This window comes from Phlebotomus papatasi, chromosome 1 (assembly GCF_024763615.1).
Source record: "Phlebotomus papatasi isolate M1 chromosome 1, Ppap_2.1, whole genome shotgun sequence".
Classification (NCBI taxonomy): Eukaryota; Metazoa; Arthropoda; class Insecta; order Diptera; family Psychodidae; genus Phlebotomus; species Phlebotomus papatasi.
Window position 1 is genome coordinate 52,853,140 of NC_077222.1, and position 15,827 is coordinate 52,868,966.

Below are 15,827 nucleotides of genomic sequence, written 5' to 3' on the forward strand. Positions count from 1 at the left end.
ATCCTGTCTCTTTAATCTGGAACAAAATTAATTTTGAAACCTCTGAACTGTCACATTTTGTCCCAGGATTCCAAGTATACCTAACACTGGGCAATGCGATATACTATTATAATTAGGACCGAAAATCACAGATAAAAACCTATGCAAGAAAAGAGTGATATTTTCACTTTCTCGTATGTTCGACAACCGTCACTCGAATATCGAAGAGGTCATAGGGAAGACTTTTAGGCTTCGCACACACTGAGGCTCCGAGCACGTCATATTTATCCCATACTCATTTAATGAATCTGACCTAATAGCAATATATTTTAATAACCAGTCTTAGTCATACACTTTCTGAAAAAATTAGGTCAAATTCATTAACACTAATCCTATCAAGAACGTTCAAATTGACCGGTTTAATTTTTTTTTTTTAAATTAACCCTTTAAGGACGATTGGAACACCGGTGTCCCATAAAGAAAATAATTTTTCCTGACTACCTAAAGTTATTTTTTTCTTATGTTAGTACGTAAGAGCAAAGTAGAATGTTGGATGAATCCAGGATATTTTAAATCTAGGATAATTGCAAGTCTCCAGCGATTTGCTATATAGGGGAGACCGGGGTACTTTTAGCCAGCAAATGAGACTTTTTTGCGCATGATTTGTGAAAAAATGATAAGGTTTGTCTAATATTTTTATATTTCAAGTAGCATTAATTGCCACCAGTTTTCCAGCCGAAATTTTAAACTGGAGATACCAAATATTTCTTCGCTTGATACACTAAAGCCCACTGATGCTAAATATGCCACTTAAAACTAAAGAAAAAGGCTTTAGCTGACTTTTTTATGACATTTTTGTAATTGCGGCAAAATTGATGAAAACATCCCGAAAAAATCTATTTCACAAATTTTTCATCCGAATGGCAATATTGCTTGGAATATCAATAGTACTTTTTCATCTAACAATTATCCGTGTGTTACTGAAAAATCATTGATAGTTTTATTCCGCCACGGAAGAGTGGCTAAATCTGCCCCAAGGGCTGTTTCAGTGTTTATCATCTTATATAAAAAAGGAAATACTTATTATCCAAGTAAAAAATATCTCTTAATTAACTTTATTAAACCAGAAACAAAGTAAAACGATGAGATTTTGATTAACTACTTAGAAAACCAAATGCTGGGCCAAAAACTGTCACATTAAAATTACAATTTTATACCCATTTTATAAAAATGCTTCTAAATTGTAGGATAACACGATCAGAGTTATAAATATTTCTGGCAATATGGTGATGTGTTCCTGCTTTCATTAAAAAATACTTTGCTCAATGTACATTTTAAGGGAAACGAGAAAAATCCACTGTCTACTTCTACCCCTGGCTAATTGTATCCCGGTCTCCCCTAGTAAGTTTTTAAGCTTAAAAATGACGAAATCTTAAATTCCCAATTGAAAATTGATTTTATTTATATTTTATACTTACAATTTTTTTTAAAGCAAAACCGTTTTGTAGAAAGAAACTACAATAATACTCAAACGTAATATTTTTTTATTTGAGTGGAAATTATCATTTATTAGTATTGCGAGAAAAATTATTTAAATTTTTGGGCTATTTTTGTCCCTATCGTTCATAAAGGTAAAAAATACACCGAATCAGACTCTCTTGGATTTTTTAAGGTTGTATGCATAACCTTTTACTGATTTTTTTTATCAGTTTCATTTTTATTGGTGATTTTCGATCAGCAAAAACTTTCTCGTCGTTAAATGTGTTTGAACACATCTTAAAAATGCAGATTGAGGAACATTTGAGTAAGTGTAACTTGCTCTCAAATTTTCAATCTGGGTTTCGAAAATCTCACAGCACCATTACTGCGTTGTTGCGAGTGAATCACGATCTCAGTATCGCACTTGACAGGAAGCAGTTTGCACTCTTAATCCTTTTAGATTTCTCCAAGGCTTTTGATAGCATTGATCATTCTCTTTTTCTTTTCAAACTTCATTCCTCTTATTTATTTTCTTCTACGAGTGTTAAATTAATTGAGTCGTACTTAGTTGGGCGATCTCAGTCAGTCAATTATAATGGCATAATTTCCTCTCCATTAGCACTTCTTAAAGGTATAGGCCAAGGATCAGTTCTTGGCCCCCTCTTTTTTTCTATGTATATTAATGACTTAGCTATCACATTACAAAATTGCAATATTAATTTTCACTTTTATGCTGATGACCTCCAAATATACTGCTTTGGTGATCTAACTTCCCCTGATGCTTGCTTTGCTAAGGCTAATGCTGCATTGGTACTTATTTCCACTTGGGCAAGTAATAATACTCTCCTCCTCAACCCGACGAAGTCTCAGGCATTGCTGATTGCGAGTGGAAGATTACGTCCCAATTCCCATCCTCTTTGGCTCAATGGTGAGGCCATTCCCTACGTCCACAAAGCTAGAAATCTTGGAATCATTTTCAATGATTCATTGGCTTGGGACGACCACGTTTCCTATATAAGTAAAAGAATTAACTTTTCCTTATTTACTCTTCGAAGACATCAGTTCTTCACTCCTCAGGGCATTCGACTGCTTCTTGTTCGTGCCCTTCTCGTTCCTCTCTTCTCCTACGGTGCTGAACTATTTTTCTCTTGTGACGCTGCATCAATGCGTCGCCTCGTAATCACTTTTAATAATTGTATACGCTATATATTTAATCTTCGTCCTTATGATCATGTATCTCCTTATTATACTCAAGTTCTTGGAACCACTTTGCCTCTTTTCCTACAATCACGTGCTGTGGACTTTCTTTGCCGTCTTCTTAAAAGTCGTCAGCCTGGTTATCTGACGGAGTTCCTAGTGCCGGGTCCTTCTGTTAGGTCTTCGTGCCTCGCCGTGCCGAGATCGGGGAGCCGCATTCTTCACAATTCCCTCTTTGTTGAGGGAGTTATTCTCTGGAATGAACTTCCTAGAGAAGAGAAACGGCGGCTTATCCAAACCTTTTTGGCGCCGTAGTCTTGCTTTCTTATTTTGATTTTTTTTTCTCGTTTTCTGGTCAAGAAGATTTTTTTTTTCTCTTTAATGATGCAGATGGCTTATACAACCTGAGAAGGAGTTTTCCACCGTTTTACTCTGGAGTAGGTTGGTCACCAACACTCAGACGCCGGTGGGCGCAATAGAATACTTCCTGACCACATTCATTTATTTATTTATTTGTTCTATTTATATGTATCTCTGGAATTTTTTTTTTGTGTATTAAGCTTTCAAGAGTGCAAGCTCAAAAGCAATATATTAAATAAATCTAAAAATCTAAATCTAAAGTGTTAACACATATTTAAACGGTAAGATGTCACTATCAAACTATGAATTTTTTAAAAAATTCGTGTAATTTATTTTTCAGTGTTTATGTTTTAAGTTTTATATATGCCATTTTTTAAATGGCCTAAAGTTCGTACAATGTACCATTTTAGCAAGTACAATATACTATCTGAGACACACTTCCGGTTTATCCGATTTTTTATCCTTTTCGATGCTTATAAGATTTTGGCGCCAAAAATTTTATAGAATTAATTTTGTGACTTCTGTCTCTGAGTGGATTTTCCATACAACAGCAAAAATGTAAATCAGTTGATTTTGCTTAGATGCTCGAAAAGCACTGATAAGAGATAATGTTTATTTGTTAAAAATAATAGTAATTGACGTCCGTGACGGTACAAAAGTGCATCATGAGGAAAAGTCTGGTGTGTGTGTGTGTATTATTTCTAAAAATTGAGGCCTCACAGTTTGAAATAAATAAGTATAGCGCGAAACAAACATCGCGTCATCGAATCAAACACTGAAACTACAGAGATATTTCCGTTCTCAAAACTATACACTTGAGCGCACCCGTGAATGTAGTAATGTGCGGGACATTGGCTGAAGGAGTTGCAAGTGCGAATTCCCTGTATAACTTTTATAGTTGATGCCGTGAAGAAAATGTTCCACGCGCTCCAGTAGATTTCATCTGCGTGTTTTGTGGACGATTTTTAAAGTGGTTTAGTGGATCTTCTTATCCGGGTATACTTCTACTAGAAGTTGGAGTGTGGTGCAGAAGAATCTCTAAACTAAAAAGAGTGTAAAGTACCCAAGATTGGAGAGAAAATGACTTCAGCAGCTGGGGAGGGAAATGTGCCTAAAAAAGTGCCTTCAGTTGGAGAGGTCTGTAGGCAAAAAAGGGAGTGTTTCTAAAGAAAAAATAAAAGATAGTTTGAAAATTAAAGTCTCAAGAAAGTGCAGGAAGGGAAGATTGACAATGGAGCATGAGATCTTTTTTTTTTGCGATGAAAATTGCATGGTTGCACGCATGCATTTAATCTATTGACCTTGTGTCTAGTTTGCAGCAGAAGCAACAGCATAGAGAATCGGTTGTCATTAGTAACTGTGTGCAATTGTGAAGCACTGTCTCTATTAGATCGGTATTCAGGGACATTATGCAATTGGCGAATTGAGAACACCTCTGATACATATACTCCAGAAATCACATCACCCGCACCACCCCTCCTGCCCCTTCTGGAGAAAAAATCACACAAAAGTTTCTCAAGAACATCCCCCATTCCATCACAGGACTTACATAATGTTCTAAGATATTGACTATGGGCTGTAGAAAATAAAAAAAATGCCGAGAGTGAGAAGATCTTCTATAAAGTTTATATTTAAAGAATGAATTTCTAATAATATTAGATCACGCAGTGAATGTGTGAAGTCACACGAGATTACATTCACGATTATTTGTCCATGTCTCAAGTTCTATACAACATTAACAATATTATCACACTTTTCTCTCTCTTTCTTTTACTTTTTAACCCTCCCCCGCACAAATTCACAATTTTATCTAGCCCAGAAAATTCTTTTAGCACAATCACAATACAAAGTTTCATTTATTTATTTTTTTCAAAGTGAAAAAAATCACATTGAAATTTAAGAACTCCACAGTAATAAAAGTAGAAATTGTCTGTGAAAGTCCCCAAAAGAGGACAAAATTCCTGTGAGAAACCTAAGTTAATTGCCAAAATTGCTTGTAACCTATTTCAATGGAGAATGAAGAGACGGTAGACACGGTATGTTCTCCCGAAAAAAAAAACAACAAACCACCCCCATGACGTGCAACAAAATTGAATTTTTCATTTAGTTGCACTCTCTTGCACTTGACCCTATTTCTCGGCTAAATGACAAAAATTGTGTGCACTACTGGTAAATAACATCCCACTGAGGAAATTTCCCGCTGATACTAAAAACATCTCGACACTATAATGTTTCTAATTTTCTAGTTTAATTAGATTTTCTAATGAAAGTTTCAGCGCAAACTTGGAAGAAAAGTTCATGAGGAAGTTATATGATAGAGGGTCATACCAAGGGGATAAAAGTTACCTCAACTAATGTGAACATTTGCATTTGAGTAAATGAAGAATTAGGCTTAATTTGGTCACAAAAAAAAGGCATCACATGCAGCTGTCTATAAAACAAAAAAAAGTAGTTCTATGAGCTAAACAAAACTTTCAAAGTCATGACAACAGTTTATGGACATTACCATAACTCAATCGCATTTCTTTTGACAAAATCAAAAGTTTGGTATCTAACGAAAATTCTATAAAGAATGTCGGCTATTGGTATTCAAAAATTATTGATTACCCTATTTTACTCTTTAGGGATTCCTTTTCATTTCCATTTACTTAACACGTTGGCGAAGGACAATTCACGAAGTGCTTGAAGTTCAAAGATAAACCAAGAACTTTGTTAAATTGCCTGGGCCATTGTTTTTTGGATGTGCTTACTCTGGTTTATAACCGTAAAAGCCGTAATAAGGGCTTCAGACCAAAGGTTTATCTATATGGATTAACTGCTTTAATTTCTCAAAAGGCGAATTCTATGGAAAGATTTTTGTTTATGATTGTATAAGGGCCTTGACAGACTTGAGGATTAACCGAGAGACAGTTTAGCGTCATTATATTCGAAATAATGGTTAAACCACATTTCTACCATTTTCCACTAAGCCGTCTCTCGGCTTAAGTCGTAAGTGTGTCCAGGGCCTAAGGGCAAATGGTCAATCAGATTTTGGAAAATACCTTGCGGTCTACCTTTTAAATTGATTCACAAATAAGCTTAAATCAAGGTTAGAACCAACATAGAAATAATGCAATTGAATCCCCAGATTTTTCAACAGAGTCCAGAATTATTCTAAATCGGTTAAAAAATAAGCTTCCGAGGAGTTTTTTTTTGATCTGCTCAGTATCTTTCGACACTAAGTTAACGAAATTTGGACAGCTTTCGAATCGGAAATAAAATGTTTATTGGATAAGGGAGACTGGGGCAAAAAGTCACAAATCGAAAACTTCAAAATTCAATATCTTCCGATATAAAAAAGATAGCGGCTCAAATTTTTTTCTATAGATAGCCTCCATAGACTTTCTTCAATGTCGTAAGTTTCTTAGAATTTCGAACAAGGTATTTAGAAAATAAAAAAATATTTAAATTTTTAGTCCTATTTTTGAAATATTTTCCTTGCAGAAGATAACAATTATTACCTACTTATTTTCCAAAATTGATGAACTGGTGAATATTTTCTAAATAATTTGGATTCTTTGAATTCGAATCTGCTATCTATTTTAGAATTTCACAAAGGTTCTTTTCTCCAGAAATCCTTTTAGTAAAAATGGCCACTTGGGGTAAAAAGTAACAAAAGGTATAGAGCAAAAAGTAACAAAAAAGCGAAACAATTTCTGACGTCTCACGGCGAAAAGAAACGTCATTATCATGTCTCGGCGCTTGTTGTTTGCATTGGTCAAACGATTTGCAGTCTTTTGTGTGTTTTTTTTTTCTAAAATAGCTTGAAAAGCGCTTTCCTCGTTTTCTCAATTTTCTCGCAGAGAAAATGGTGTTTTACAAAGGTGTAGATGAATAAATTTTCTATCAAAATATGTCCTCTAGGTATTTTTTCAAATTTACAGAAGCCTGTAATGAAACGAATCAAAATATGATAATACCCAATGTCTGGTACTATTTGCCCCAGCATTTTTGAGAATGGTCACAAAATTACCTTTTAGAAATCGGCTCGATAAAAGTATTTCCTTACAAAATAGAGGAATATTACTTTCACAAAGTTGTACAGCGGTAAATTTCCTATAAAACTGCGCTAATTAGAAATTTGTGAAGTGATCGAGTAGCTTGTAAAAAAATAAATATCCGTTTTGTGACTTTTTGCCCCAGTCTCCCCTACTATCTCTTAACACATAGTCTCTTCTAGATCACATTTCTTCAGTTTTTACTAATGACCAGCGCACAATAACTCTTATTTGTAAACAAGTTTTCAAAATCTCCCATGAGAATGAGCGAGATGACTAGATCTAGATTTTACTCACTCTCATTGAAATGTCAAAAACATGTTTACTAAACAAAAGTTATTGTGCATTGGGCATAATTTACAGAATAATAATTATTAATTTATTTATTTATTTATGAACTTAATCACGTTCAAAGCTACATGCTTAGCCAATTCTTGAGAATTTTATAATCATTAAAATCAAAATTGAAATTAATTTTTAAATTTTTTTTTAATAAACGTTTTTTAAAGTAAGCATAACACTATCGTCTTTTACCAAGCTCAACTACACAAAAACCCATTAATTATGATTTTTTTTTTGAAAAATTGTAAATATTTATTCTAAAATTAAAAATTTAGCTTCTGAAATATAATTCGATTAATCAAATCTAATTTCTACATTTAAAATATATTTAAACCCCAGTGCTAGCCAAAATCTTTCGAAAGCTAATATTCCAAATGAATCGAAAACCAAAAACATGAAAAGCCAAAATTCGGAAAGCCTAAAATCCCGAACGCACAATTCCAGAAAAAGCCAAAAAAATACCGAAATCCAAAATCCTCAAAGAGTCAAAATCCATAAAGAGCTAGAGATACTGAAATCTAAAATCTCGAATGGGCAAAATGAAAGGGGCTAAAGTATAGGGAGGATGATGTGTGGAATAATTTCTCAAAATACAGAAAATTTTCCTTCTTTTCCTTTGTCTCCAGTAAGCGCGAGTGCAATCCTGCATGAAAGTCGCTATGATACTTTTAAGTTATACCCGGATTTTGACTGATCGACATTACGATCCGTTCGGAATTTTGGCGTTTTGGATTTTGATTTTTAGGATGTTAACTTTCGGGATTTTGGCTTTCGTGATTTTGATCGGGACCCACAAAATTTATGTGGAACAGAAAAAAAATCATAGTAATGCGCAAACGAATTAAATTGAAATATAAAACCGCATTAAATCCGAATATGAAGACGATTTATACACTGTTTTTTTTTTTTGACAAAATCCGCAATCTTTCTGTAACATGTGTTCAACAATAATTTTTTTCACAACGTTCTATATTTAACAAAAACATTTATAAAATATATACTTCATTTCAACAATATTTTTTTTGAAAATAAACAAATTACTCAGATCAATGTTTACTTCGAACAATTTGTTGTCGAGATTTTTCACCTGATAGCGAAATAGAGCCCGGGTAGTTAATTTCCTTTCCTGTTCGCGGGAAGATCTTATTTTCTGTCTCTCGCTTTAAGCAAGGCCTTTTACTGACTGTATAGTTCTGTTGACTGCCATGCGGGGGCACTGAAAAAAAAGGGGGTGCGATTAACTTTTTTTCCTCATAATTTTAACACTTTTTAGGTGTAAAAATATATCAACATTTTTTAATGTTAATTTTACGCCTTTTTAAGCGTAAAATTAACATGAAAAGGGTAACTTTAACTCCTAATACACCTAAAAAACATAATATTTCCACCGATTTCGGATCAATACTGCAGGGCAAAATAAACATTTCCGGAATGTTATTTTAACTTTTTCGGATTTCTCTCAGTGGGACTGGCTGGCAGGAGACACTGTCAGTCAGTCGGTAAATGGCCTGGAAGTGTTGGGATGGGGGCTCAGAGCTGGGTCGCTGCCGGGCAATTGGCCGCGATAACCCTTAGTCTCCCTGAGGAATCTTTCAGGGCAGAAGCCCGGCAACAAATTGTAAGAACAGGAGAATTAGGTAGGTAGGTGCAACTATTAAGTTCTACTTAGAATGGCGGCCTAACATACACAAAAACCTAACTAGGTTTATTCTTGCTAAATATGTCATCGAAGCAAAAGTGCTAAGTCCTTGGTCGACACATTGCATAGCTACTTTAGGGACTTAAAAAGACATACATAAGCTTGGACTTATTACTGCTATTGTCGTGACTTATAGCCCCGGCACACCTTTTAGATCAGGAAAATTTCATAAAATCAAAATTCACATCCCATTTCATTCTCACACGTTTTGCATATGACTATCTCATTCTTTCATACTCCAAATTCAACTGAGCTAAATTGAATTTGTTGTGATGTTTAAAAGAAGAAGAAGAGTGCGAAAGAATGAGATATACTTACGCAAATCTTTTGAGAATGAAAGGGATTCAAATTTCGACTTGATCTAAGTTGACTTGATCCTGATCTAAAAAAGGTATGCCGGAGCCATTATGTTTAAAATTCATAAAAAAGAAGCAAAATTTTTAGCATTTTTTGACTGAATTAATCTTAGTATTAAGTGATCGCTTGGAATTTTTTTACATTACAACTTTATGCACTTGATATAATATGAGATGGTGCATTGCAAACGTAAATGAAAATTACTATGATTTTAAGTAATTGAATTTTTATAGTAAACCCCTCGGTATTACTCGATTTAAAGGTACACTCTGGCGCTATTAAAGAAAATTTTTAATCAAAATTATTCATGTGGATGTAAAATCAAATAAGAATAATATACGTAATTCATTATCACAGTAAAATGTATGTGTCACTTGGAAAGATCCACGCTCGTTTTGGTAAAAAAAGAGACATGATAAAGAGTTCAGTTGTTAGACGATTTTTGCGTTGGGAAGGCGTTTTTGAGACATTCTGTCGTTCTTACTTTTCTTGTTAAATCAAACAAATTAGATTTAGGGCAATATGCCAGTGAAGAAATGGGTATTAAAAAGTTAATTAATTTTAAAGAGACCTAATTAGTGATTGTGGGAAATTGTGCTTTTCTTCCAGGGACCAACACACATAAAACGTGCGTCAACAGAAAAATTGAGAGAAGTCTTCCTTAGATATGCATCTCACAAAAAGGATGGAAAATCCTATATGACCGGTGATGATTTCGTTCGTGGATTTTTGGGTCTATTTCCGGAGACAGCATTCAATGAGGTGAGTTTTGTGTACCTTTTTTTTTTATTCTCAATCTCAATTGACCTCTGGACACGCGTCACAAGACTTCAATGGAGAACACGCCGTAATTGCGGTCTGTGTGCGTGATAGTGGTGGCATTCATTGACTTCGGCAGAAGACGATCGGAGATACGAGAGTGTCACAATATTTAGAACCACGTTGAGCCATTCATTGGACCGACTGATAATTGATAACAAAAATATTTTGGATGATTTTTTTTCGGTTGTTGTACTATGATCACAGATACTTGTTTGTGGAATAATTTGAGCATTTTTGAAAGAGTCACTCTTACTTTCTTTTTTTTTTTTTTTGTTCTATTCTTTCTCAATTCTACGTAGGATTCGGTGAAACTTTTGGCGGGCATTGCAGACACAAGCAAAGATGGACTCATCTCATTTGCGGAATTTCAAGCCTTTGAGGGTCTCCTCTGTACACCAGATGCTTTATATAAAACAGCCTTTCAGTTGTTCGATACACAAGGCAATGGCACAGTTGCATATGGTAAGTATCTTTCTCTGAGTTGATTTTTTTTAGTTTAGAGATTCCCTATTACAATCTCATTGGCCAAAATATTAAAAAAAAAGATTAAAAATGATAAAAAACATACAAAATCAAAAAAAGTTGAAAAATAATTATTATTATTTATAATTAACTTAGAGTTTAGCTACTAATTATAAATTTTACTACATTTTAAAAAACTTATTCACGCTTGTTTTTCTGCGCTTGCAGTAATTTGATTTTTTTTTCAAAATAGTTCTGGTACATCTTTTAGATTAGGAAAATTTCATGAAATCAAAATTCACGTATCTTTCTGTCTCAAACGTATTGCACACTTCTATCTCATTGAACTAAATTGAAATTGTTGTTAAGTTAAAATTAAAAAGAAGAATTCGAACGAATGGAATAAAAACGTGTAAATTTTGATTCCATGAAATTTTCCTGATCTAGAAGCTGTGCTAGTAACATAAAAATTTGGTCAGTAACGGAAAGCATATAAATTTTTAACTGCCTAAAATTTATGAAATATTCTGAGCAAAGAAAATCGCCTTGGCCTTTCCAATTTGATTCTAAAAGACGCTCTTATGATGATCATATTTTAGTTGCTTACTAGGCAAAAAGGATTTTTGTTTTTTATTGAAGTCAATTGAAATTTTTACAGGCGATTTTGAATTATTTATGGCTCCGGCACACCTTTTAGATCAGGAAAATTTCATGAAGTCAAAATTCAAATCCCTTTCTTTCTCACATGCTTTGCATTTGTCTATCTTATTCTTTCGCAGTCTTCTTCTTCTTTTAAACATCACAACAAATACAATTTGAATCAATCGAATTTTGAGTGCGAAAGAATGAGATAAACATATGCAAAATGTGTGAGAAAGAAAGGGATGTGAATTTTGATTTTATGAAATTTTTCTGATCTAAAATTTGCTACACTTTTACTAATAGTGAAATGCGGTACTGACCAAAATCGTCTTTTTACGCCTCCAGCACGCCTTAAATTACCTAAATCGGTAAAATTCCATTAAATCAAAATTCGCATTCCTTTTTTATTAAACGATTTGCATAAGTCTCTCTCACTCTTTCGGTCTCAAATTTGGACTGAACTAAATTTAATTTGGTGTGATGTTCAAAAGAAGAACAAGAGTGCGAGAAAGTAGAATAGGCATAAACAAAGCTTTTAGGAAGGAAAGGGATGCGAATTTCAACTTCATTAAATTTTCTTGATCTAAAAAATGTGCCGGAGCCATTACGTATCAAATTATTTGAGGTACTGATCAAATTTACTGTGTTTTTACTGACCTTATATAATTTATACTTAGATAATACTTGGCTAATGTCAAGTTTTTTACTGATAAAATTTACTATTTTACTTACCAAAAATGTATTTTTTTAATTAGATTATATTATTTGACTGGACAAAGTGAACTAATGTTATACTGATCAAATAAGTTTATTTCCATTGCCAAAAATAGCTATATTTTTACTGTCCTAATTAAATTTATTTTGTTTCTTCTAATTAATAACCGATCCGGTGGCAGCTAAAATCCCGAAAGCCAAAATCCCGAAAAGGCCAAAATCCCGAAAGCCAAAATCCCGAAAGTCAAAATCCCGAATGTTCAAAATCCTGAAAGGGATGAAATTATATGGAGGAAAATATTTTGAATAATTTTCCAAGACACAGAAGATTTCCCTTTGCTTCCAGCAAGCGCGGGTGCAATTGTGGAAGTTGCTATGACACTTTTAAGAATTCGGGATTTTTGTTTTCGGGATTTTGACTTTCGGGATTTTGCCGTTTGGGATTTTGGCTTTCGGGATTTTGACCGGGACCCACCCGATCAGTTTCAATTTTTTCTCTGACCAAATTTACTATTTTAAGGCTTCTACACTTTGTTTCGAAAATTGTCCCCAATATCTAGAGACCTTTAGTGATAAAATATGATGTTTTTTTTTAATAACAAAATTCGATTTTTAACTTATGAAATTTTTGTTTTGAAGATATTTGCTATTATTATTGACAGAAAAGGTTATACTGTTCATATTAATTAAGAACTGATCAGTTACTAATTTTTACTGATCAAATTGTATTTTTTACTGACTAAATTATTTTATGTTTCCTGCTGATATTTTTTTGTTAAAATACAAGGAATTTTGCTTCAGCCAAAAATCAAATCTAAATCCGTTTACATTATTGAAGTTATAATGCAGTAATCCGTAATAATAGTAGAAGCATTTGTTTTATTGAAAAGTTAAGCAGATTTGAACTTGTTTGGCCTTTTTCAAAATTCTTAATAAAAACTACGAATTTTTGATATAAACTAGTTTAAGTAATTTAGGACGAGTGCATTAAAATCTTAAAATCGCAAAAAAGTGAATTGGCCCCTTGTAAGTTCCAAGAAGCAATATAATAATCCAAGCTGTTATATTTTGGTAGAATTTTGGAAATCTGATTTTGGAAATTTGAAATTCAGCTGCTAACGCGCCTAGAGGTCAAACGGTTAGAGATAGGGACTTTTAAACTTCGGGAGACCCTTATAAGTGAACCTTGCATGGGTTTTCAAGGTCAAAGGTTAAAAAGGCTCTTGAGAGCGTATTTCTAATCCGAGTGGTATTATATCTAGACTCGTTGGGAAGTCTTGGAATTTCCGGTAAAACTGTACTGATTTCAATTTGTTCTGAACCGGAAAATAAACCGGTTTATAATCGATAACTAATTTTCATCGGCAATTCAATTATATTACACCTAAGGTATTTTTGGCAATGTTTTTGAGTGATTTATGAATAGGTTCAAATCGAGTGCGATACGGTTATAAACCGATAAGCAATTCTTGTTTGAAGATCAATTCTATTACTCTTAAACTATTTTGTGGGATCTTTTGAGTAATATCTGAATCGATTAAAATCAATTGAGAACCGGTAAACAGTAAATGATGCGAAAATACTTTTGAGTTCGTGTACTTCGCAGAGCCTTGGACACTGCCAACCATTTTTAATTTTTCACTCTTCATTTATTTCTTATTTTTGCCTTTTTAAGTATGAGCAAAAAATTATTTTCTTTATGATGAATGATTCAGTCATTGATTGAAACTGGTACTAACACATATCTAAACACGCTCAACAATAATTTTTTTTTGAACCTTTTTTTCTTTATTATCCATGTTTAAAACCAGTAAAAAGTAATTTAATATTAAATAACTTATTGAATCGTAACATTTCAATTTAATGAAGTTTGACATTTTATCAATTTAATTATTGAAGAAGTATAAATTACGTTTTTAGCCGGAAGAATTTCCTCATTTGAAAATAATAATTTTTATTAAATAATACGAAGAACTTTTTTTGTTATTACGTATCCAAAGATATTAAAATTTTTCTATAAGAAATTAAAAACTTTTCTTATAATATCCGAAAGAACTTTTTGTGGGAATCTCGTAAGATTCATTATGCAAAAACTTCAAAGCGATATTCTCGAGGCAAATGATTACATTGCAATTTGTCTTTTCCAGCTGATTTCGTAAATGTTATACAGAAAACTACGCTTTATGCAAAACTTCCCCTGAAGCTTGATGGTTCATTTATGGAGCGTTACTTTGGCAAAACGAAACAAAGGGCTATAAACTATGCAGAATTCAGTCAGTTTCTTCATGATTTCCATGAAGAGTACGCCATGGAGGCATTTCATAGCAAAGATCCAAGTGGATCAGGATATATTTCCACATTGGACTTTAAAGATATTATGGTGAAGGTGAAGAAGCACCTTCTGACGCCCGAAGTGAAAGACAACATTGTTGCTGTAAGTATTATTTACGATTGTTGGGATTTGTAGAGAAATTTTTACTATTTCTTCATGTTTTTTTTTCTTCTTCAGATTACAGAAGGCAAGAAAGTGAGTTATCCATATTTTATGGCATTCAACTCACTGCTGAATAATATGGAGTTGATCAAACGAATCTACCTCAATGCAACAAACGGCAATCGACTACAGCCCATAACAAAAGATGAACTCCTACATTCTGCACAAATGATGAGCCAAATAACTCCACTTGAGATCGATATACTCTTCCAAATGGCCGGCGTTATACATCAAACCGGGTAAGTTTGTTTCGCCAAAACAATGATAAATCGATGATTAGCTTATGCTAGGTGAGATTCTTATTTTGAAATAGCCGTAAAAGCGCGAAAAAAATCATTTTGAAGTTGAAACTTCCGATCAAAATTGCAATTTTCTTCTAAGTTCGTAAAATGTAACAGAGTAAATATATGAAGGAATTCAGGAATGCATGGATCTTGAAAATATCCCTTAATACAAAATCTGGCTTCGGAGAATACTGGAAAGTTAAATCATCATAATCAATTCAATCTACAAAGTGTTAAATTGTATGAGAATTTCAATTAGAATTTCAGTCTCTGCGAAGCGCTTGAACTCGCAAGTTAAAACCTATACCTTAAAATAGTACCTTCGCATCATTTACTGTTTACCGATTTTCAACCGATTTAAACTTATTCATAAATCACTGAAAAGTTCCCCAAAATACACCTCAGGAGTAATATAATTAAATTTTGAATAAAAACTTGTTATCGGTTATGAACCGGTTCAGAACCGACTGAAACTAGATCAGTTTTATCGGAAATTCCAAGACCTTTCCAACGAGCCCAAATATTATACCATTTGCATGAGAAATACACTCTCCAGAGCCTTTTTAACCTTTGAAAATGAAAAAAAAGCGCACGGCGCGGTTTTGGTCAATCCCCAAAATACATGGTTTTGGAAGATAAGGGAAGGAATGGGGCAAAATGAGGGGAATACTAACGATCCTTAGATCGACTTAGGTCGAGAAGGGGGGTCCCCCGGAGATCAAACGGCACATAAAAAACGATTTTTGTGTTAAGGTAAAGTACTCTCTAGACGGCCGGTTTCTCAACTCGGCCAGTTGAATTATTTAACCAATTTTTTAACGTTTTATAGTCAATTTCTATGAAATTTTCACTGATTTACGTTATATATAATATAATACACCTTCTAATGTTAAATCGGTAAGACCATATTATAACAAATCTAAGTAAATTGAATAAATAGTCGCATTGGCCGAGTTGAA

The 15,827-nt window shown here is 33.4% G+C and overlaps 1 protein-coding gene across 2 annotated transcripts in view; it reads left to right on the plus strand.

Moving 5' to 3' along the window:
- LOC129806244 (calcium-binding mitochondrial carrier protein Aralar1) overlaps positions 1-15,827 on the plus strand; it is a 32,178-nt gene that overhangs the window by 5,794 nt on the left and 10,557 nt on the right. The window contains exons 1-5 of one of the 2 annotated variants that reach the window (XM_055854692.1): positions 3,829-4,152; positions 10,060-10,212; positions 10,572-10,734; positions 14,238-14,524; positions 14,600-14,823. In XM_055854692.1, coding sequence (XP_055710667.1) covers positions 4,096-4,152; positions 10,060-10,212; positions 10,572-10,734; positions 14,238-14,524; positions 14,600-14,823 — 884 coding nt within the window. In that variant the 5' untranslated portion in view covers positions 3,829-4,095. Of the gene's footprint in view, positions 1-3,828; positions 4,153-10,059; positions 10,213-10,571; positions 10,735-14,237; positions 14,525-14,599; positions 14,824-15,827 lie in introns of those variants that run through there. The other variant, XM_055854702.1, reaches the window with a different exon arrangement.